The 24,046-nt window shown below is 39.0% G+C and overlaps 2 protein-coding genes and 1 pseudogene across 2 annotated transcripts in view; 1 reads left to right on the forward strand and 2 right to left on the reverse strand.

Annotated features, from left to right (window-relative positions):
* LOC148110635 (uncharacterized) overlaps positions 1 to 24,046 on the reverse strand; it is a 291,435-nt gene that overhangs the window by 196,336 nt on the left and 71,053 nt on the right. The window contains exon 4 of the transcript XR_015721968.1: positions 19,840 to 19,922. The gene's annotated coding sequence lies outside the window, so the exon portion shown is untranslated. The remainder of the gene's footprint in view (positions 1 to 19,839; positions 19,923 to 24,046) is intronic.
* On the forward strand, positions 6,132 to 9,014 carry RGS2 (regulator of G protein signaling 2). Its single transcript, XM_045809652.2, has 5 exons — positions 6,132 to 6,270; positions 7,302 to 7,403; positions 7,507 to 7,568; positions 8,130 to 8,296; positions 8,575 to 9,014. Exons 1-5 carry the CDS (start codon positions 6,161 to 6,163, stop codon positions 8,767 to 8,769), a joined length of 636 nt encoding a protein of 211 aa, XP_045665608.1. The 5' UTR covers positions 6,132 to 6,160; the 3' UTR covers positions 8,770 to 9,014.
* Positions 20,827 to 21,502, reverse strand: LOC123800093 (large ribosomal subunit protein eL43 pseudogene; annotated as a pseudogene).

Below are 24,046 nucleotides of genomic sequence, written 5' to 3' on the forward strand. Positions count from 1 at the left end.
GAGTGTGCAGAGCAAAAAGAAGCTAACTGAGGAACTTCAAGATTTAAAGAACCAATGAGCAGATGCTTCAAAGGAGCAAGAAAAACAACAAAAACAACCTCTTCCCACACAGAAAGCAAATCTGATATCCCCATAACGATTCCTGGCTTAGATCTGGGAGACCTATGGGTAAAGTTCTCCTGACCACCTTAAACTCACATCCTTGCTAAGCTTTCTCACTTCTCATAGCTGTCATCACCTACCCTCCTGCCCCTCCCCCAAGACACACATACTCACAAGCATACTTTCTCCCTTCCTGAAGTTCTTAAGCACTTCTCTGTCAAATCAAAAAGCAGTCTGTTAAGGAGGTCTGTTTATACATTATATAACAAAAAGAAACCTTACATACTTAATATTTAAAGGAAAGGGGGATACTCCACCCTGGAAACCATTTCACAAAACAGAGACAACTTCCTCCAGTTGCTCCTTAGATTTTGTTACAGTCACCCACAACCCCAATGAATCATGGGGTTCCCCAATAGATAGGATAGCCAGGGTCTCCAGGAGGTGGAAAAGAGAAAAGAGAAAAAAAATGTCAAGTTGACTGAAATTCTGGAGCTCTTAATTTCTGTTGGGTATTTCAGGACAAGAATTAAAGGCTTATCGCCTTTTGGCAAGGTAATAGGAGGAATGACTCACTGCATCATTCCTTGCACCCTGACATTGATGTTGATTTATTCTTTCAAGGAAACTCTACGATCGGTTAAAAAAAAAGAAAGAAAGAGGGGCCCCTGGGTGGCACAGCGGTTAAGCGTCTGCCTTCGGCTCAGGGCGTGATCCTGGCGTTATGGGATCGAGCCCCACATCAGGCTCCTCTGCTGTGAGCCTGCCTCTTCCTCTCCCACTCCCCCTGCTTGTGTTCCCTCTCTCGCTGGCTGTCTCTATCTCTGTCAAATAGATAAATAAAATCTTTAAAAAAAAAAAAAGAAAGAAAGAAAGAAAGAAAGAAAGAAAGAAAGAAAGAAAGAAAGAAAGTTCTCTCAGAAAAAAATTATCTCCATCCTGTGAAAGATAAAGTTTTTATACCAGCTTGAGCCCCACCAGGTTCAGGATATGAATTGTATTCACATATTTCCTATTCTTCAGAGAAGGAAATGAAAGCCTATAAATATGACCAGACATTCCTGGAATATTGCAGGAACACAGCATTTGGTTCTGCTGAGTCAGCATCTTGCACATTCAGCTGTTATTATTCCACTGGACAGCAAGTGCTGTGAAGAGTTTCTCCTCCTCTGGTCAGTAGAGTGCAGTACATTGGAAATACTCTTCTAGCCATCTCTGAGTTGATGTTCACTGTAGTAGGAGTTCATCTCTGTCAACTCCTGTGTACCAAGTAGACAGTGGCTAGTAACCCAAACCACAGAAACAGAAGAAATGGGTAAACTATATTGATGCCCACTCTACATCCCAATTTCAGAAAATCTACACTCTCCCTCAGGGTCATGACTTCAGGAAAAGTAAAGAACGATAAAGGAGATGTTGACATTTCACAGTCACAGTGAAAATACCAATGCCAAGACACTATTTATTAGATGAATTAGATCAGATTATTTATTAGCCCATCTTCTCTCTCTCTTTCTCTCTCTGAGTCTCAGTGATTGGTGTCATATGCAGACCTTTGAAATCTTGTATATTATGAACCCAATATTCCAAAATTTCAAAAAAGCGGGCAGTAGGACATTTGCACTCTAATGATTTGACAAAATTCTATGCACAGAAATTACAACCCAGCTAGAGGAAATGCCAGGAAATAAATTCTTAGCTCTATCTCTGCACTTTATAGACAATATGCTATGTAATTTATTTATAAGAAGGGATTTATAATCACCGCTCTCCCTTGAGATTCTTTATAGTCCACCGTCAGAGAAGAGAGCAGCAGCAATGGGCATACACTAGAAATAATCCCCTAATGCAGACTTCATACAATCGCTCCTTTAACCTACAGGCCTAATAAACCACAGAAACCTATTAGAGGTATTCCAATACATGTTAGAATTTTTTACATTGGCGAGGGGGGAACAATAACATCATGATGCTCCTGATGCAGGTTTTCAAAGAGAATCTAGTTGCTTTGGTAAGGAAGGGGATTATCAAATTTATTAGGCCCTGCCTGCATTTGAAGTAGGACATACAACATACCATGGATGAATTTAAGGCAGAACTATGGAAGTGCTCTAACTGGAAATACCAATACAAAGATTGGTAAAATGACTAACTCCTCTATAACACATGTCAAGTATTAGGTTGGAACTCTGATTCATTCCTGACAAAAACACTAACTTTCTCTCTTATCACCTTCTGGGTATACAAATTATATTCTAAGAAAAGACATTAATCATGTCTAAGAAAAGACATTAATCATCAAAACTCAGATCATATTAGGTGTGAAGAAAAGTACAGAATCTTTGTGGAGGTCATGTGTTCATTCTGTTAAAAAAAATTTCACCAACTAAAGTTAAATGAGACACACACACACACACACACACACCCCGCAAAGAAAGAAAGAAAAGAAAAAAAGGAAGGAAAGGAGTCAGGGAGGGAAGGAGGGACAGGTGTCATATTTCCTCAAATATTATCAACAATTACAGTATGAAAACTTTTCATCTTTTCCAATTACTCATCACACCCTTTGCCATATAGCATTTAACTTCTTAGGGTGTTCCGCCCCCCCTTTTCTTTTAAACTCACCACCAACTTAAGATTTTGCGAGGTAAGCAACAGTTTACAGTTTTTACAAATTTAAGAACTAAGATATCTTGGGGCACCTAGGTGTCTCAGTCGTTAAGCGTCTGCCTTCTGCTCAGGGTGTGATCCTAGAGTCCTGGGATCGAGCCCCACATTGGGCTCCCTGCTCTGCTGGGAGCCTGCTTCTTCCTCTCCCACTCCCCCTGCTTGTGTTCCCTCTCTTGTTGGCTGTCTCTCTGTCAAATAAATAAATAAAATCTTAAAAAAAAAAAAAGAACTAAGATATCTTATTAACTGAAAAAAACAAAGCATGGAGTAATACACAGAAAGATTCTTCTGTGTTTTTTAAGCATTTCTCTAGGTTCTTAAATTTCTAAAACCTAAGCATGAAAGTTATTCTGTATAAACATGTTTAGCTAATAATAATTCATAAGTCTTAGTAAATAGCATACAGTGGCGAGAGCATACAGTGGGGAAGAATTGTGGCAGAGGAGACTTTTGCCTTCCATATTCTACTTTTTAATTTAAATTATTTTTAATACAGAAAGTTCAGTAATTTAATTTAAATCATTTTTAAATTATTTTTAATACAAAAAGTTCAAGAACCACATGGAGAACCTCCACCACTGTGTTCAGAGGACCTCTCCAGTAGAGGGCATGGTAGATTCAACATTGAAAATGTATATTCTCAAGCAAACCAACTGTACTTTTGCTGTGCAATATTTACAACCTATTGCATTGTTTCTCCCTCCACCACAGAATGGAAAATATGTGTCATCTTAATATTGAGCAATCCCATTTACCTAAAAGCCACTTGCAACAAAAAGACAAAGGGAAGTCATCAAACATTGTAGCTTTTGCTTTAAATGGGACTACCGCCTTTATAAAAGACATTAACATGGCAACTTTTTGACTGAAGGTTCTCTCAGCCTGAAGTAGGTCTTGCCTTAACTCTTAAAATCACCTTTACATACAGAAATGATAAATCATTACACATTCAGATTTACCAATTGACCTCATAATTTTCAGGAAAAAATTAATTTCCTGCCACTTAACATCAGCTGTCAATTGGAAATGGTTTATGAAAAAAGCAAATAATTACATTAAACACTTAGAGAAACATCTAGAATAGTCTATATTTAAACCAGTTCCTTACATGGATACATATATATTCACTTTTGTGGCTATATTGAGATGATTGAACTTCCCTGGCTTGGAGATCTCTGAAAAAATTTAAACGGCAAACTGTTTGTTTTTCTTATTTGCTTAGTACCCAGAGAGCATGTATAAATTATCTAGTATGAGCTTAAGACTTTACAAATGTCTGGGACATTATTTTGATATTTTAATACTACTTACACATTTATAACCTAATTAACTCTGAGTTAATCCTTTAATGGTTTTTCTACCTTGAATAGCTATATTTCCTTTTTCACACATATGCAAATTAATAATACCAAACTTCTGTGCGTCCCTCATATGAGTCACATAATATCTGAGATTGGCAAAAAAGATACATTATTCTTACTATAAATGAGACACTGGGGCTCCAGGAGGTGTAACGAGACTGTCCCAACAGTTACTTAGCATTTATTGGTTAGGCTGCGACTCATTAGGTCTTCAGACACAGGTCCAGCTCTCTCTCCTTGCATGTCTCTTTGTCAGAATTCCTGGACCTTCCACTATGAATGAATTCTACCATCCAAGGTTCTAAGTGAATAATGTATTAAGGTTTATACTGGCAAAAAAAAAAAAAAAAGAAAGAAAGAAAGAAAAAAAAAGGCAAGTGCCTATCTGTCACACATATTTAATAAATAATTATTGAATAATCAGAAAGCAAAAATAGATGGAAATATTATGCAAGGTTCTTGAGAGATAAAGAGTAAATGCATGAGAAAAACAGCATTCTTACATTTCACAAACATGTTTTAAAGTATTTATTACTGAAATCTAAATGATTTTCCTTTGCATAATAAAGTATGGCTGTTCTCTTTAGTAAAACTGCAGATTTTACCCTACAAGTCAAACTTGGAGCTCCAACTACTGGCAGCTCACTTTAAGAAGTTAAAGTAGTTCCAATTTTCTTTTAGCAGTTCTAATGCAAAGCAAGGAGAATATTTGTAGCCTAATCACTACCTTGCTGTTAATCTTACTTTCTACTTAAATGCCTGATGGGGAAACCCTTTGGATATTCCACTGTACAGTTCTGTTACCTGAAATCAAGTAACTGTGTTAAGGTTATCTATTCTGGAGGTTCTCTGTTTGTCCTTCCCAATCAAAACATTTAAAGCCGGCTACAGTAGAGATGATTTTTGAAGAATTGACAAATTAAATTTATTCAAGTAAACCACTAATATCTCCTCCTCCTCTCTACCCTCCTCACCCCTCCCCTCCTTGCAAGTTATTAAGTGTTCTGGTAAATTCTAAGCCAACCAAGAATGACTCATGAGGAAATCCTGCATCCTTGCACTCTTAAACCAGAATGTCTCTGGCGCATTACAGTTGCGAGGTCTTGGTGTTTCCCTCTATCTCAGCATAAGGAGATCCGTGATTTCTGTTCTGGAAGGAAAAGCAGCCAAGGACTCCGGAGAAATAGCTTGCAACCCCACAACATGCACAATCACTTATCTTTTAGTAATCAAAAATGCAAACCTAGTTAAAAACACTGTCGTCTGATAAAGTCACTTTCTCCTGTTCCTTCCCTATTTATCGTTCATTCCCAAACGTGTTCCAAGATGCCCCGGCAAGCTGCGGAGTAGGTCACACCACCTGCCCCTGAATCGTCACGGTTCCTTCCTTTCATCTTTTCCTCCCCCCGCCCCCAAACTAAATGGAGTCGCAGAGAGGAGTAACTGAGGGTCTCCCAGCAGCCTCAGTTTGCAAACCAAGAAATGTGGTGTGGGAAAAGTGCGCGCTCTCAAAAAAAGGGAGGGGGGAAGATCTTAATTCAAAATAAGGCAATTGCAGTCTGCTTCGCTAGAAGCAAGTTTTCCCCTGGCGGAGAACCAGCACTCCCCTTCGCGATTAGGAGCACATAAGCGTGGGGGAGGGGAGGAGAGGGCAAGCGCAGCCAACTTTGGCTCCCTCCCTTCGTCGGGGGCCGCCACTCATTGACAAAGGTCGCCGGCCGTGGCCCGCAGCGAGGCTTCTCTGTCTGCTCCCACACCAAACGCCGCAAGCCACAGCGTTTGGTACGAGTGCGCACGAACGAAAGGCCGCACACGTCAGCGGACCTCGCTTCGAGACCCTTCGGCGGCGCCTGTGACTGCCGCAGGCCGGGGCTGACCCCGCCCCCGTGCCCGTCGGCAACCGACCAATCGGTGCCCTCTAGAGGCGGGACCGCGGCGTGAGGTCCCGCCCCCGCCCCAACACCTCTAATAAATGCGGCGGCGCGCGCCCCGCCGCAAACAGCTGCGGCGCCAGCAGAAGGAAGATAATGCAAAGTGCCATGTTCCTGGCTGTTCAGCACGACTGCGGATCCATGGACAAGAACTCCGGCAACAGCCCCAAGAGCGAGGAGAAGCGGGAAAAAATGAAGCGGACCCTGTGAGTACGGCCTTCTTTCTCCCGCCGCTCGCTGCTGATCTGGCTCCCGGGTTTGCTGCAAACGTGATACCTTCGGGCTCGGTTTTGATGTTAGGGAACTATGTAACCTGCGCCTTTGCAGGAAAAAAAAATGTGGAAAAGGTCAATTTGCAAAGTAAGGTTAAATCTGGGGTATGTACTGATTTTGTTACGTGAGCGAAGGACTCTCGGGTAGTTCAGGAACTGAGAAAATTTTTGATATGGAGGCGGTGGTTGATGTGCCTAAGAAATTGCGGGTTGGCTTTTTGTCCCCTGCATTTAAAATAACATCCGAGAATCCTGGGGCTGAAGCGCATCCCCAACAATGGTACCTTGCATTGTAAGTTTTGATTGGCTTACATAGCTTCTGGAAGGAGTATTTTGGCTGGTTCTGATTATATTCGTTTTAAAATCGTTTTTGTTTTTTAATGGAACTGCATATCTCACCCACTAAAGACTATGAAACAAACCATTGTTATGCATCATCTGCTTAAAATGAGTGTTGTAGTTGGGGTGGGGGGCTCAGTCACACACACACACACACACACACACACACACACCCCTCCCTCATGGCTTCTAGTGTGGTCCAGAGCCTCTGCTCTAAGAGTAGAAGGGAAATGAATACCCACTGGCTGTATTGAAACTGTAGGTTTCAAGTGTGAAATGTCTCAGAATTGTAATTAAGACTGCAGAAAAACTGCTGCCTTTTGTGGGCCAGAAATAGCATCTGCCTTTTGAAGTATGCCAGCTGAATTCATTTAAATACCCTAGTAATTTTAGGTAGTCTTACTCTCAGTTATAAAAGTAGTACTTCTGTTCAGATGAATGGATGAAACTAATTGCGTTCAGCATATAGGTGCTAGGTTTAAATGTAAAATGAGTTAAGACTGACTTGAGGAGTTCTTGTTTTGTCTTAGTTTCTGGCTACTGGGTGACTTTATTTGGTAAAAATGCGTTCAGCTGCAGTAGCAATTTTTAAATGTTGCACTCAGTGAATATCTTTTTTTTGTTAGATTAAAAGATTGGAAGACCCGTTTGAGCTACTTCTTGCAAAATTCATCCTCTCCTGGGAAGCCCAAAAATGGCAAGAAAAGCAAACAGCAAACCTTCGTCAAGTAAGTTGAAAATCTTGTACGTGCAAATATTGAATAGCTAGCTGCTGTGCTGAAAAGAGGAACTCTGATGTGCACAAGTTAATGTGCAGACTTTCTTTTGCAGGCCTTCTCCTGAGGAAGCACAACTGTGGTCAGAAGCATTTGATGAGCTGCTAGCCAGTAAATGTAAGTTAATCTGTTGAATTTGATCCATTTCAAGTATCACACGTCTAGAATGGTGTTCACACAACAGAAGAGCAGATTGCCCCAGGGGAATTCAGCTGTACAGTCACTAAAAATAGAATGCCTATTTTTCTCCTTTATTTCCTAGTATTTAACCATGGAAATGCATGGTTAGCCATTGTAGATAGGGAAGAAAAACTAGCCAAAATTGTACTGTCAGTTGCTCTTCCTTAAGGTTGAATCAGTTTTCCGTTGTATACAATGTTTCCAGGAGGTTTAGTTCCCAGAGAATTTAGGTTCCCCTATAAATATTTGCATTAATAGCAAAGTTAAGTATATTTTTTGTAGCAGTGTGCCAACTTAGGCATTTTGCCTATTAGCATCTTAGTCTTTAAAGAGCTAAATTCTGAGGATTACAAATTTGAGTGAAATCGAGAAAATTGCTATCATTGAGAAATAATAAAACATAGGGGTGGGAGAATGGTAGTTCTGGAAAAAATTTAAGGGATTAATTGGTCACCCAGTTCACATTCTGTATGCTTTTTCCCCCTCCTCTTTCCCCAGATGGTCTTGCTGCATTCAGGGCTTTTTTAAAATCTGAGTTTTGTGAAGAAAATATTGAATTCTGGCTGGCCTGTGAAGACTTCAAAAAAACCAAGTCACCCCAAAAACTGTCCTCCAAAGCAAGGAAAATATATACTGATTTCATAGAAAAAGAAGCTCCAAAAGAGGTAGGGGGGAAAATAAGTTCTTCATTGCAGCATATTTTGAACATTCTTAGCACCAACATGAAACAAAAGACATCAAATTAAATTAAAGGGGGGTGGGGAGTAAAATTGTTTTTAAAAACAATTTCTAGTTTTTGATTAGATTAATTTCATTTCTTCTATGACTTGGCTAGTGAAACTCATCACACATTATAGTTTTTGCTTCTTGTTTTCAAATATTAAATAGGTATCAATCTCTAGCTCTGAATATGAAATAAACCACTTTTTTTTTTTAATTTCAGATAAACATAGACTTTCAAACCAAAACTCTGATTGCCCAAAATATACAAGAAGCTACAAGTGGCTGCTTTACAACTGCCCAGAAAAGGGTCTACAGCTTGATGGAGAACAATTCTTATCCCCGTTTCTTGGAGTCAGAATTCTACCAGGACTTGTGTAAAAAGCCACAGATGGCCACAGAGCCCCATGCCACATGAGATGAGAAAGGGAGCCCAAAAGTGGAGGACATTTCATTTTTTTCCTAAGGGGAAAGGCTGTGACCTGCCGAAAAGACTGACCTTGAACTTAGCCTGGGTGTTCAGGAAACATCACTCAGAACTATTGATTCAGAGTTAGTGAATCAGGAAGCTGGTAACTGTCTAGGAGAAGCTTGTATTGGGACAGCTTCTGTAGCTGTGTCTAGAGCACAGGGAGAAAGTGGTCATGTGGTGTGTCTCACACTGGGAAGGCAGGAACGTGAGACCCCAAGGTATGATGTGATACTGTTGGTCCAAAAGCATTTAAAAATCAATAGGTCTGGGATTATGTGGCCTTAGCTAGCTGGCTGTGTATCTTTCCCTAAATCAGTCCGTGTTACCACATAGTGGTTTTAGTTTTAGTTATTTAGGAGTAAGTAATATTAAAATGTTTACTGTGTGCAAGGGTGTTGAAGTTCTTATGACTACAGATCATCAGTACTATTGTCTCATGTAACACTAAAACTGAAACGGTCTGTGTTTGAATTGTTAAGTGGTGTAATGGAATGAGTGCTGTCGTGTAGGAAACTATGTTGTCCATGATGAGTGCCAAAAACTGTCCTGAAGGCAGCTAAAATTTGATGTGGTCTTTGAATACTTTTAATAAATTTATTTTGATAAATAATGTCATTGAATATCTGGTTCAGATGGAGGGTTTTTTTTGTGGGGTGGGGGCGGGGCTGTTAAACTGGAAATATGGCACATACAAGGGAAACCTCTTTCCAGTAAAGAAGAGGTATCCTAGGTGATGTCCCTGTTCAGTAAGAATTGACAGTGCTCAGAAATGAGAAGTGATGTCTTCCTTGCAATTACCTCTTTTTTAAACCTAATAAACATTATGAAGACCAAGGGAAGTCAGACCACCTCCTTAGAACCACCCTGGGATCAAACTTCCTAATATAACCTTGTAAAAAAAAAAAAAAAATCAAGCTTACTGTTAATGAAAGCAAAAGAACATTGACCTTAAAACCCTTCATGGGTATCACTAAAGACTAGCTCAGTAAAAGAAGTAAAATAATATAATGAAGACAAAGCACCAGAATAATTCACGTAACTCAGCTTCTCAAATGAAGAAAAAAGCCAAATAAGGCCTGCCTTTTATATTTCCCTTGGTTCCAAGTTCCCCCATAGGGTACGGGCATGAACTTCCAAGATGTGTACTCAAAATTGTTCACCTCCATGATCAATACAAAAATCAGAATTTTCCTGATTCTCCTGCCTTCGTTTGGCCAATAAGTAATCTGGTAATGTTACGTTAGCTAATGATGAAGGCAAAAGAAGCACACTCTTGTTTCTTAATCTAGGAACGTGCTTTTTTCCTAGTTGAGAGTGAGAGGCCTTGAATCTGTTATTTTTCAAACTGGTTATTTAGAAAAGGAATACTCTTCTCCAGGAGGCTTCTTTTCCAACCTCCTTGATTACAGTCTTAATTCCATTTTTTAATTTTTTTTCCTACAGTCTTAATTTTAAAAAGGAATGAGAGTCTTCATCTCAGATTTGCAAGACCTGAGCCTAAGTAATAATTTCTCATAGCTTTGTGACCTCCAAGTCCTCATTGTCCCTAGTTCCTTAATGTACACCTTCCTATCTATCCCACTGCCTATGAGGTAGTAAGGGGCTTTAGAAATTGTAAAGCACTTAAAAAAAAAAATTCTGATTTGCCAAAAGAAAAATCAACAGGCACCTGGGTGGCTCAGATGGTTAAAGCATCTGCCTTCAACTCAGGTCATGATCCCGGGGTCCTGGGATCGAGTCCCACATTGGGCACACTGCTCAGCAGGGAGTCTGCTTCTCCCTCTGCCCCTCCCTCTGCTCATGCTCTCTCTTTTTCTCTCTCTCTCTTAAATAAATAAAATCTTTTTTAAAAAACTGACACCACCATCACCCCTAAGTTTAAATACTGTTTTCATTGTGCTTCCACTAATTTGCATTTTAGCCAAAGTGTCTGGTACCGACAGGCATAAGTTCTATGAAAGACTGCCTCCTGCACTCCTGCATCACCAGCAACCAGAATATTACAGAATAGGTGCTCTGTAAATAGTGGTTGAATCATGAATTCTAAAGGGTTATTGACAGAGACTTTCTTAAGAGAATAAATGTATCAGGTCTGCATATACCTTAATCTGGAAAGGTTTTGGCCAACAGAGAAACTCAGGAGTCATGCCATATATTCAATTCATTACCAAATCCTATTTAGGTCAAATATATTTCTAGCTTACTTTCCGTGGCCACCCTGATCAAAGATGCCAACGTCTGATGCATGTTGAGACTCCCCTCATTCTTACCCCTACCTCCATATGTCCCCTGCTTTTTAACTCTGGGAATCCTTTCAAAACACAACCTGATCTTGTCTCTCGTTGCTTATAAACCCTTGACAGGTTTTCCAAACAATTAGGATAAAGGCATTATCCCTAATATGGCCTAACACCTGCACAGTTTGACCCTTCTTTCCACTCCAACCTCGCCTTTGCCATGTGTCCCCAGCTCTGCCGGCCACACTGACCTACTTCCATTCGCACTGCAGGTAGCATGCCCACTGGTCCCCAGAGCCTTTGCACGTAATAGTCCCTCTGCGTGGAATGCAATTTTAGCTCTTACTCATCATTCATAGATCAATGCAATTGTCAGTTCCCTAGGGGAGTTTTCCCTGACCTCCTTACCTAGGTCAGATCTCTTTTTAGACGTTCTCATAGCACCAGGTTCTCTAATTTAGAGCACTAATAAAGTTCTCATTAATTTGTATGATTATTTGATAATCCTATGACTTCTCCCCCAGATTGTGGATAGCACAACTTGAGGGCTGTGTCTTTTGCTGCTCATTGCTGAATCCCAACCCCTAGCACCTTGCCTGACACACAATGGAAGCTGCATAAATCGTTGCTAAATAAGTGAAGGAGTATTAAAAGTTCTTATAAATAAATTTTGATGAAACAAGAAGTATCTACCAATGCACAAAGAAATAAGTAAAAGGTTTACAAGGCCCATTGACTCAAATGTCTGAAAATTTCTGTAGAGTTTTTCCTTTGGCAAAAAATAAATACCTCTTATTCACCATGTCCTCTATAACTTTCGCCTTTAATCTAAGGAGAAGCCAGATTATAGTAACAAAAAACAAGAGTTTTGACTTTTTCAGGGCTGCTAAAAGCACAGGCTTCATTCAGGTGGTATTTTCCAATGTTCTCTAGTGTGGAACAAACAGAAATAGACTTAAGATTAGAAGCCACATACCTCCACAAATAAATATTACTTAATGTTCCAGTTTCTCAGAGTTCATACTTTTAGGATCCCTGGTCTATTCATTTTGATAGTATTTCATTTTTTCATATATTTTAAGCTCAGGAGCATTTCAAAATACAACAATTTCATGCAGTCCCACTGAAAAAAAAATAGAAGAATTGTGTATTATCTGTCGTGTGAGCATAGGGAGGCAATAGATGAGTTTCAATGACGTGGCTTAAAGCGATCACTCAAAATTTCATAGGAAATAGGTCTTTGGTAGAGGGTTTGTGCGTTTGTCTGTTTTACCACAATGATCAATGCTGGCAGTGATTCTCTTACGGATGGGGGTGCATTGCGCATTTGGACTTCAGGTAAGCCCCACCCTGTGCCAGGCACTACCCTGTTTCTAACTTTGTTTTCTTGTGTTAGGCCAATCACAGATAAAAAAGGAGTTGGTCTGACTTCTAGAGAACTTGGCCACTATTAAACAGTGAGCTTTGACCTTCACGGAGATTTCTGTATACTGACTTAGATGCCTTTTGATAACTTTGGAAAACAAGTTTTCTTATTGTTGTCAATGGCAAGGAGATGAGGTTTATTTTTGGCATTCTAGCTAAGGAGTAGCTTAGAGTTCCTTGAAGTGACAGTAACGGCCCAAAAGAGCATTTCCTGTGACCTGAAGGGTTAAAAAAAAAAAAAAAGGAATCACTTGCAGGGTAAGAGGTACATTCCAGCTTAAGGTGACAGGATTCACCAAAGTTCCGATATTAGCCATTTTGGGCTCATCGTCCAGCATGACCAGACAACACTCTGTGTGGAGGATAAGACTCAGGATGGGTATAGAAGTGTAGCCCAGGACCAGGTAATAGAAGGTTTAAAATACTAAAGGTTGGGATTTTATTCTGAGGCAACAGATACCAATCTCAACCAAAATGTATAAAAATAACTTGGGCAGCAATTTGAAGGATGAATTGGAGGCAGGGAGATGAGGTAGGAGACTGTATTAATAGCCCAGACAAGAAATGCCATGTGCCTAAACTAGGGCAACGCCACCCAATAAATAATTCAATGTGACAATAGCAGATTATACATTACCTACACTATGCAGAACACTAGTCTATGCCATAGAGGGAATAAATATAAAGACATGTAAGACAGATTGTTCTCCAAGAGGCACCCATTAAATACCTCACAAAATAAGGGGCACCTGGGTGACTTAGTCAGTTCAGTGTCTGACTCTTGATCTCAGCTTAGGTCTTGATCTCAGGGTCGTGAGTTCAAGCCCCATGTTGGGCTCTGTCCTGGGAGGGGAACCTACTTAAAAAAAAATCTATCACACGAAATAATGCACAAAAGTTAAAACATGAGGCAGGCTATGACTGGTGATTAATTACCAAAAGAAATAGCTAGCAAATACCTTTAGCTAGAATCAGTCAAGGAACAAGGTGAAGTGGCATTTTTGATGAGATTTAAAGAATGAACAGATTTAATAAGGATGAAGGAGGGAGTATTCAGGGTGGAGAAACTGTTTATAAGTTTAGGGGAAAGCAAGATTAGATCTTGCATTGTACTATGACATTTTTGTAGGCATATACTTTTTGTAAGGATGTATATTTGCTGATTCAGTTTTTTTTTTTTTTTTTTTTGGCAAACATTTACACAGGTTTTCTCTGGGCAAGGAAGATGTGAAGGAGCAGAAGAAATGGTCATCTACTGAGAAGGACAGGAACAGAAAAGCTGGAAGCGCAAGCTCAAAACTAAAAGCTACACTTTATTTTTCTTAAAGAGAGACTTCAGTAAGATAATCAACCAGCCTACTCATCAGGCTCTATGAAATCTTCCTTCAGGATATCCCGGGCATCCTTCCCTTCTCCTACTACAGCCACGCTTACAGTCCATGGTCATCATTTTCTCAACTGGATCTGAACAGACCTCAGGTTCTGCATCCTGCTTCTAATTCATTCACTACATTGCCATTTGAACATGGGTCTCCTCACATCACTCTTAGGGCCAGGAAATCTATGAACTCTCTGGTATCTCCCAAATCAAGGTAAACTCCAATACCTAAGGATAAATATTCTCCACTACTTGTTTTTTCTGCCTATCCAGTCTTATTTCTCACCACTGACCAGAAGCAACCAATGCTGGACTTTCTTATTGTTTAGGAGATATACTATTTTCCTCCCATTACTAGATCAAATTGTCCCCTTTGCTTGGAACAGCTCTCCCTTCCCTTAAGTTTGACTCATTTCTCAAGGCTCAGATTGGGTTTCACCCCATGAAAGGTTGTCAAGGGTGTGTCAGTCTTATCTTCCAACTAAATGGTCAATAACAGTACCATTTTGGCTTATTTTACTTAATTTTCAGAGTAGTTGGTAAGATTCCAAACATGAAAGAGACTCAGTACCCATTGATCATTGATTGATTAGCTCATTGACTGATTGATTCACAAACTCTCCCATAAAAATGCAGGCAGTGAAAAAAAATTCAAGCAGTGATACAAATGATTTCATTTAAATTTGCTAAACTCATTCGCAAAAAAATTTTTTTCAGGAGTCTGAAAGCTTTTTATTTTGGCTCCACATTTTTGCTTTGCAAATTTAGAGGGAAAAAAAACTAAACTATGTGGATCTTGGATAAGATCCTAACATTAGATTTTTTGGAATCCCAAGTTAATCTGATATTTATATGGTTTAAAAAGTGCACTGACCTATATGGAAACTTCCCTTAGGAGTGAGGCTTGTGTGTTTATTTAGCTGGTGTATATCTTAGACGTGTACAGACGTCATATCAAAGTCAAAATAATGAAAAAGAGAAAAGGGTCAAATAGGAAAGCGAGAAGAAACTATTTGCTGCCGTCTGCTATGGGGCGAGAAGGAACTTGGTTTTCTTGCTTGTTTCTTTGTTTTGTTTTGTTTTTTTAATGCATTGGCAATTTCCAATCTCACAGGCCCATTCCACTTCCATCCCAAATGATCCTCTCAGCCTTTAGTTTTGGAATGTAACCACAAATTTTCTATAATAAGTGCATTTTGAAACTGCAATTTTGAAAAAACTAAGAAAATATGCAGTTTACATGACCTGTGGTAGAGTCTGAGAAAAACCAGATATAAAGCTTTGCTTTCACAAGCAGGTGGTGCTTAGTTGACCTTTGCCCTGTCTCAGGGAAGTTTATGACGTTAAATCTCCATTTGGCACAAACCAGTGCATTCTCATACAGAGTGATTTTACAGAAGTGGCCATTGAGCGCGGTAACCTCAATGTCAGGACTTAAAGTCCTACCCCTATCTTAGTTCTTCTACTTCTGTTTTCAGATTCCAGAGCTTAGCAAACCTGTAACATTCCACAAGAGTGCAAGTAAGATAATTAATATTGTAGGATGGCTAGTAACAATGATTTCAAAAATAATTTTGGTCTTCATACAACTATTTTTAGAAAAAAAAAGTCAATAATCCATCTACTATTGAAAATGTAAATATTGACAAAGTATCTCTGAACTTTGAATCATTTTTTTAAAATCCAGAGAATGTAGAAAGAACCCAGAAACAACACTGAAGATAAAATCAGAAAAGTAGTGCTATCCAGTAAAAAAATAATATGCCACATACATAATTTTTAATTTTATAGCCACATTAAAAGATGCAAAAAGAAACCAGTGAAGTTAATTTTAACAGTATATTTTATATAACCCAGTATACTCAGAAGAGTACTATCATTGCAACTTGTGATCCATATAATAAATTATTGAAGAGATAGATTATATATTTTTTTCTTAAGTCTTCAAAATTAAGTCTTCAGATTAAGTCTTATTAAGTCTATGTGTGTTTACACTTACAGCATATTCAAACGCACACTAGTCACATTTCAAGTGTTCAGTAGCCACATATGGCCAGTGGCTACCTTACTGGAGAACATAGTAGTAAAGGCTGAGTCCGAGATGATATATCACAAACCAAAATAAATTTACACTTTCTGTCTTATTTTTTTTCCAACACCCAAAATACATTTCATAGCTGGTGATTCTCACAATTCTTTACCACCATGTTGCCTTTAATTAGAAAAAGTGTCTTCTATTTCCCATATGAAGGCAATGAAGCTAGATTGCAACAGTTCAAATCCCACCTCTCTTACTTGCTGTGTGACCAGACATGGACATATTTCTGTAAATTTTTATTTCTTTAAGTAATCTCTACCCCCAAAATGGGGCTTGAACTCACAACCCCGAGATCAAGAGTCGCATGCTCTTCTGACTGAGCCAGCCAGGCTCTAACTTCACTGTCTCTCATCTAGAACACAGAGGAGTAATAGACTCCCTTACAGGTGTTTTTATTCTTTTAATTTTTTTCAAAATAAACGGATTGATACATGCAAAATGCTTATAGCAGTGCTAGCAAACACTGTTTAATAATAATATTATTTATTTAAGAGTTACATATTAACACTACTGTGCATCATTTTCTACACATGATGAAGATCAGTAAATATTGTTGACTGGAAGGCCACTAACTCAGTTAATACGAAAATCCTGACTTGAGTGAACCAGTTTCTCAAAAGAACTAACTCCTTTGCTCATTATAATTATTTTTTAATTTTGTTTTTGTATTTATTTATGTTTTTTAGAGAGCATGAGCAGGGGGAGGAGCAGGGGGAGAGAGAATCTCAAGCAGACTCGGCGCTGAGCTCCAAGCCCAATGGAGGGCTCAACTCCACAACCCTGAGATCATGAGCCAAAATCAAGAGTCAGACATTCAACAGACTGAGCCACCCAGGTGCCTCCAGAATTATTAGAATTAGAATTAGAATCAGAATGTTGCTTTCATGCATTCAACAATATTCGTCCAGGTACCCAATGGAGCAATGGACAAGATCTATGATCTCTGCCATCAGGGGACCTGCTTTGGTGAATTGCCCCTGTATGTTTTCCTTACTTACATCTAGCACTTGGATGATTTTGTCTGCAAGTATTAGAAAACCCCAATAAACTGGCATGAAAAATACAGAAATTCAAAGCTAGGGTAGATACCAGTCCTAGTACACTCAGAGCTCCTGATGTTATTTGGCACTCCCTTTCACTCATTCCTCCCCTACACTTCAGTTTTGTCAACACAGTGACTTCCATCATAGTCACAGCAATGGACACCAAAAGATAGCTCCTCCAACTATAGGGGGAAAAGGTTATTTCTTGTCTAATTAGATCAACTTTTAGCAGTCCAGAGAAGAAATCATACACAGATTGGCTTAATGCTGGGTTTTTGAATGATTATGGGTAAAGGGTATAGAATCACCAGGAGCCAATACTACTCTTTAGTCTAGGAGTGGGATCATGCCTGGGGAAGGGACGGGTAGTGGAAAAAATTTAGGGTTTTGTTAGAAAGGAGAAGCTGAAACTGTGTGGTCAGTCGATGGTGTCTATTACACAATGCTGAGAGGAACTTGTATTGGTATATTGTTCCGAAGTCACTGAAGAGACAGTCTATGACTCAGTGAGCGCTTCGGGATGTCACAAAATGGATCACTGCAAAATGAAACCCAGAACGCACGTGATTTTTATCCTGACTGCATGAATTGTTGTCTTTATCAATTCAAACATGGCTGGAAAGTATTAAAGGGGCAAATAAGTCTAACACAAGGAATAGCTTTAGAAATTTGATTGGCAGCTCCACTTCCTGAAGTTTTGTGTGTGGAAATGTCACTTCTATGAGCCACAGTTTTCTCATTCAGCTCATCACTTAGCCTCAAGTTCTGGTGAGGGTCAAAGGATATAATTGGTGTGAAGGAATTTGTAAGCTTTAAATACAAAATAGAAATCATGTTATTATCAATAACAGGAAAATTCAAAGCTTTCAAGTTTTGGGAAAGGCAGTTCTCAATCCTGTATCTTTGATTTCATGAGTCTTCAGTTATTGTTGATATGATTTAACATAGGCCTTATGTTAATGTATGATTTTTGTATTCCAACTACTTAGACAATAACACGCATTTCTTTTGAATTTGTACAAACTGTTACAAAAATAAACACTTCCTTGCTCAAAATGCATTCGGCAAAGGTTAAAAGCAAAACATGTAAGTATTCTAGTTGGGACTGAACAAAAATATTCTTTTTATAAAAAATATTTTATTTTTAAGTAATTTCTACACCCAACATGGGACTTGAACTTACAACCCCAAGATCAATAGTTACATGCTCTTCTGACTGAGCCAGCCAGGTGTCTCTGAACAAAAATATTCTAAGGGGAAGAGCTAAATATTTTATCACAAAAGGCTCATTTTGGAAGTAGCACAATTTAATCTACTTCTGCCTGTTTGTCCTTCATCGATTACCTGCCCTTCTCCCTTCTACTCCTCTACCGTCATTATGTAGGCCTTTCTTCTTAGTCTGTTGCCTGTTCTCTTGGAATTAGAATTTCCTCTTTCCAACTCATCCTACACATGGAAGCAGATTATTCCTCATAAATGCCAATTTACCTACATATTCTGCTCCATTCAAAAAGTTTCATTGCCTCCCTATTTCCCAAGTAGCGCAGAAAGAGCCCTGGGTTGGAAGTCAACAGAATGAGATTCTGGTTACAACAGCATTAACCATCTGGTTAACCTGGGGACTGTCACCTCTCAACTAGTTCATCTGTAAGGAGTTGACTGGATCTCTAAAATCTCTTCTGGCTTTAAAATCCTGCTTGGCTTTGGATATTCCTTGAAATGTAGCCCTATCCTAACAATTTTAATTTTTCCCCAAACAATCTAACATAAAATCACTGCTTTAGTCCATCTACTCTCCTCCCTATCCCCCGAAACAAAGCCACCATCATTTCACTCACATTGACCTCCTGTCTGGACAGGCCCCCTACTCCATTTTATCCTACCTGTATCCTATATATTCTTCAAGCCCCAACTCACATTCCCCAGGCACCCCAGCTTATCGGTCTGCCTCCAATCCTTCATTCAACAAAAACTTGCTGAGTACCTACTGTCTGCAAAGCACTGGGGACACCACACTGAATAAAAGAGAGACATTTCCAGCCCCTGTGGAACTGACATTCCACTGGAATCAATAGATAATGAACAAGTGAATAAACAAGATAATTCTAGATTATGACAAATGGCTATGAAAGAAATAAGCTAATCAGTCAGATAGGGAAGAGACAGGGTGGTCTGGGAAGGCATATTTTAGCTGTGTAGTGTTGTTAGGTGTTGCCTAAACTTGTGTTGACTGACCAGTTAAACCAAAGCCCCGTTCTGCTTTGCAACAACAAATCCTCTTTAAATAAGAGTTTTAAACCTTGTTTCATTCCGCTAAGCCCTAACTTTTTATTAATTCCCAAATAATTTTTATCCATAAAAAGGATAATTTTTGAACCAACGTATTACACTCAGTTTTTTTTTAAGTTCTAAAAATTAAAAATCCCTTGTGGTATTTCTCAAATCACTAAGGATACCAGGTTTATCCACATTTTTTTTGCTAATGTTATTCTGATACTCCAGGCTAAGTCCTTCTGATTATTTGTTAATGGTTTATTTCCTCAGGTAGCATCCTGCTTCTTTCTCTAGTGCCCTATCATGTTCCTGACATTATCACCACCCACTCCATCCCCTAAGCTAAAAACCTGCCACTATATACCTTTTTGTAAAGTTGGAAACCTCACCCACTCACATTACTGAGTCACTAAACCTCAGAGATTGCCTCGCAGCTCTACTCCTTAAATCTCTGCAAAGAAACCAACAACAATAGCATTTAAGTAATTCCAGGATAACACCATTTTTCTTAAAAAAACAAACAATTGCATGGAGACAGTCTGCCTTTGGGCAGGCTCTTACCACCTCGCAGCTGGATTCCTGACTGCGACTTTCTCCTGAAAGTTCTCTCACCTTCAGACTGGCCTCACTCCAGTTCATCCTACCTGGGGTGGAAAGGAGTGGAAAGAACATGGAGCTGAAAGATGGATAAGACTTCAGTTATCATCTTGATTCCACCATTTTAATTAGTTGTTCAGCCTCTGGGACATTACTGACGCTCTCTCAGATTGTCTTCTTACTTGTAAATTATATCAATGCTAGAAACGATTTTAAGAAATCTAAGAAGCATTGCATGCATTGTACTTACCACTGTGCTAGCACACGGAGGCATCCAAATTTAACTCCCCTTCCCCTCCTCAAATCAAGTCTGATCTCCATCTTTATTTCTCCATCTATAAAAGCCTGTTCAGCAACCCCATAACATTTATACAATCAGCTGCAGATCTATTAGCAGGCTCTTCTCATTCTGGTTCAATTACTTTGCCAGCTTTCTTTGATAGTTTCTTAAATTATACCCTTCACTCTCCACTAAGGCCTTCTGGCCTGCCATCAAAGCAGACATCTCAATACTCCTTGACAGCACAGCTTCTCAAGTGGCTCCATGCCCCAGGTCTTGGCACACATTGTTTTCTGCCTGAAATGCCCTTCTTTCCTCTGCCTGAGATTTCTTTATTCCTTCTTCAAATTCTTCTTTTTTAGATTTTTTAAAAAATTTATTTATTCGACAGAGAGAAACAGTCAGCGAGAGAGGGAACACAAGCAGGGGGAGTGGGAGAGGAAGAAGCAGGCTCCTAGTGGAGGAGCCTGATGTGGGTCTCAATCCCAGAACACCGGGATCACGCCCTGAACCGAAGGCAGATGCTTAATGACTGAGCCACCCAGGTGCCCCCCTTCTTCAAATTCTTGATAAAGCTTTGATTTCTTTAAAACTTCACAGACAAACCTGAGGCAGAGTGAATACTTCTTCTGATCTCCCAAGTTATTTTGTTCACACCTCCCATAGTAGCTTTTGTTGTTGTTGTTGTTGTTACATAAGTTAACCCATTTATTATAAGTTAGCAATGTTTCAAAGGGTGGAGATTCTACTGGTCTTTCAATTTCTTCAATCTTCTGGTGGTAGACATTACTGTGAGGGCAGAGGTGGTGTAGGTCCAGGGACCACCGGCTACTGTTTTATGGAGGAACCACAGTGCTAGATGCCCACAGCTCTTCTTTCCATCTTGGTTTTGCCACAGGAGCAAGTGTACTTGGCCTGCTGGCTTATTTCAATTTTCTTCACCATTTTCCTGAGGGAGGCACCATAATGGGTCCCATATTTACCAACGATTCTGACCTTTTTGGTGCATTTTACCCATACCCCCACAAACTAAGTCCAACTTCAGAGAATACAGCATTCTTATTGAGCTATCTATTCCAAAACATTAATCTTTTCTCTTCTGTACTTGCTTATAGAGACATTTCCCCTGTCAATCAAAAGCATTCTCATTGCTTTGGGCAAGATGTAGGATTGTTCCAATGTAGGAAAGAGAACTCTATATCTTAACCAGTGTCTTTGTTTGTTTGTTTGTTTATTATTTTGAATCTCTGCTTGGGAGCAGACCTTTCGGGGGTCTGTGTCCTTGGACAGGAAAGAATTGATTCTTATTTTCACTAACTTCCAAATAAATTTAGCATTTCCTTCCATTGTGAATCTAAGCAACAAACCACAATAGCAGTAGCAAGACATGTGACTCTGTAACAGATAGAAAGCACAGATATTTTTATGTCACAGTACAGTTGGTGGAGATATTGCATTCATCATTCATCATTACTTCCAAATATTAACAGTAATTAGACCTACCACTAGATCTTTTTTAAGGTGTTAATAAAGAAGTATAAATATTATTCCATTACAGTTTTTTAAGTAAATGTTTTGAGAAATTGTTGACTCATATAAACAATTGCAAGAAACAATACAGAGAGACCCTATGTATTCTCTACCCAGTTTCCCCCAATGGTGACATCTTGCAAAAAGATAGTAAAATATCATAACTGGGATATTGACATTGATACAGTCAAGATACAGAACATCTCCATCTCCACAAGGATTTTGTGTTGCCCTTTTATAGTCACGTAAGCTTCCCTCCCACCCCACTCCATCCTTAAACCCTAGAAACCACTAATCTCTCTATTTCTATAATTTTGCCATTTCTAGGATGTCATATAAATGGAATACTACAGTGTGTATACTTTGGGGACTGAATTTTTCACTAAGCAAAATACTATGGAGATTCCTCCAAGACATTGCATGCATCAGTGGTTTTTCCTTTTATTGCTGAGTAGTATTCCATAGTGTGAGTCCAACACCATCTGTTTAACCATTTAGCCATTGAAATATATCTGGATTGCCTCCACTTTTGACTCTTATAAATAAAACTGCTGTAAACATTCATGTATCAGTTGCTGTATCAACATAAGTCTTCATTTCTCTGGAATAACTGCTCAAGAGTGCAATTGCTGGGTCATACAGTAATTGCATGTTTAGTTATGTAAGAAAACCTTCATACTATTTTTAGAGTGGCTATGCCATTTTACATCTTCACCAGCAATATGCATATGTATGAGTGATCTAGTTTTTCCCATCCTCACAAGCATTTGTTGTTAAAACAATGTTTTACTTTTGCCATCCCAGTAGGTATGTAATGATATTTCATTGCAGTTTTAATTTGCATTTCCCTAAAGGCTAATGATGTTGAGTATCTTTTCATGAGCTTACTTGCATCTGTATATCCTCTCTGGTGAAATGTCTGCTCGTGTCTTTTGCTCATGTCATTTTGTTCATTTTCTAATTGGATTATTTATTTTACTATGAAAGCTGAAATAGAATGCCCAACACCTGATTTTTAATATTAAACTCTCTTTTGCTACTTGATGTTTTGAGTTGGTTATCGGTATGCTTGTCTTCCCCTTGCTTACATGAGATAAGAACTGTAAGTAGTTCTAATAGTGACAAATGGTCTTAGTTTTCATTCATCAGAGAATGTCTTGATTTCTCCTTCATTCCTAAAGGACGTTTGCACTGGATATAGAATTTGGGGTTGTCAATTCTTTTCTTCCAGCACTCAAAAATGACATGTCACTTTCTTTGGCCTCCATGATTTCTGATAAATCTCCTGTCATTCACATTGCTTTCTCCCTATGAGTAAAGTCATTCTCTCTCACTCCTTACAAGATTTTGCTTTTGTTTTTAGTTTTAGAAGTATGGGTATGATACATCTTGATGTGGATTTCTATGGGTTTATCCTTTTTGTGATCCACTCACCTTCTCGATTGTGTAGGTTTAGTGCTCTTGTTGAATTGGGACACAAATGTTCATTTTTCCTCCATTTTCTCTACTTTTTCAAACTGGATAATTTCTATTTTCTCTTCAAGGTCACTGATTGTTTCCTCTGTCTCATCTGTTCTGCTGTTGGGCCCATCCATTGAATGTTTTTATCTAGGTTCTTGTATTTCTCATGTCTAACTTTTCCATTTGGTTCTTCTTGCTATATTCTCTCTTTGCTGAAACTTTCTACTTTTCTTATGTTTTAAGTATGTTCATAATTGCTTACTAGAGTGTTTTTTTATAAAGGTTGCTTTAATATCTTTGCCAGATAATTTTAACATCTCTGTCATTTCTTTTTTGGCATCAACTGACTGTCTTTTTTTTTTTTTTTCATTCAAGCTGAGATTAGCCTGTTTCTTGGTACAACACTGATTTTGTGTAAAAATCTGGACATTCTGAATATTTTGTTATGAGACTCTGGGTCTATCGAAACTTTCTGTTTTAGCTGGTTTCATCTGACACTGCTCCAGCAGGAGAAAGGAGATGCTGCCTTATTATTTCAGGTGGACTAGAAGTCCAAATTTCCCACTTGGTCTCTGTTGTTACTTGAGGGGAAGAGAAACATCATTACTGCTGGGCAAGGGTAGAAGTCACAACTCTCCACTAGAATTCTACTACGCTACCCATTCAGCCTTTGCCGGCATAGGTGTGGGTGGGGCCATAAATTTTTTTCCCATGGTGTTTGGCTGGAGTGGAGTGCCTGTTGTTTAAAGTTTTCCGTCTTGCTAGACTTTCCCTTTCCTGGTCCTTTGGCTATGAAGAAAGAAAGTTTCCTTTGGGACTTTTTTGTCTGCATGCCTTGACATTTCTGAGTAGCCAGCTTTAGCTCTGGAATATATAAGGCAAAAAGACAATCTAGGGAAA

This window comes from Ursus americanus, chromosome 2 (assembly GCF_024610735.1).
Source record: "Ursus americanus isolate L20-20 chromosome 2, mUrsAme1.1.p, whole genome shotgun sequence".
Taxonomy (NCBI): domain Eukaryota; kingdom Metazoa; phylum Chordata; class Mammalia; order Carnivora; family Ursidae; genus Ursus; species Ursus americanus.

Bases quoted from the DNA above. Each gene is read 5' to 3' on its own strand.
- RGS2 (XM_045809652.2), top strand. From the start codon at position 6,161: ATGCAAAGTGCCATGTTCCTGGCTGTTCAGCACGACTGCGGATCCATG. The intron at 6,271-7,301 runs GTGAGTACGGCC...TTTTTTTGTTAG, and splicing joins GAAAAAATGAAGCGGACCCT to ATTAAAAGATTGGAAGACCC. The intron at 7,569-8,129 runs GTAAGTTAATCT...CTCTTTCCCCAG, and splicing joins TGAGCTGCTAGCCAGTAAAT to ATGGTCTTGCTGCATTCAGG.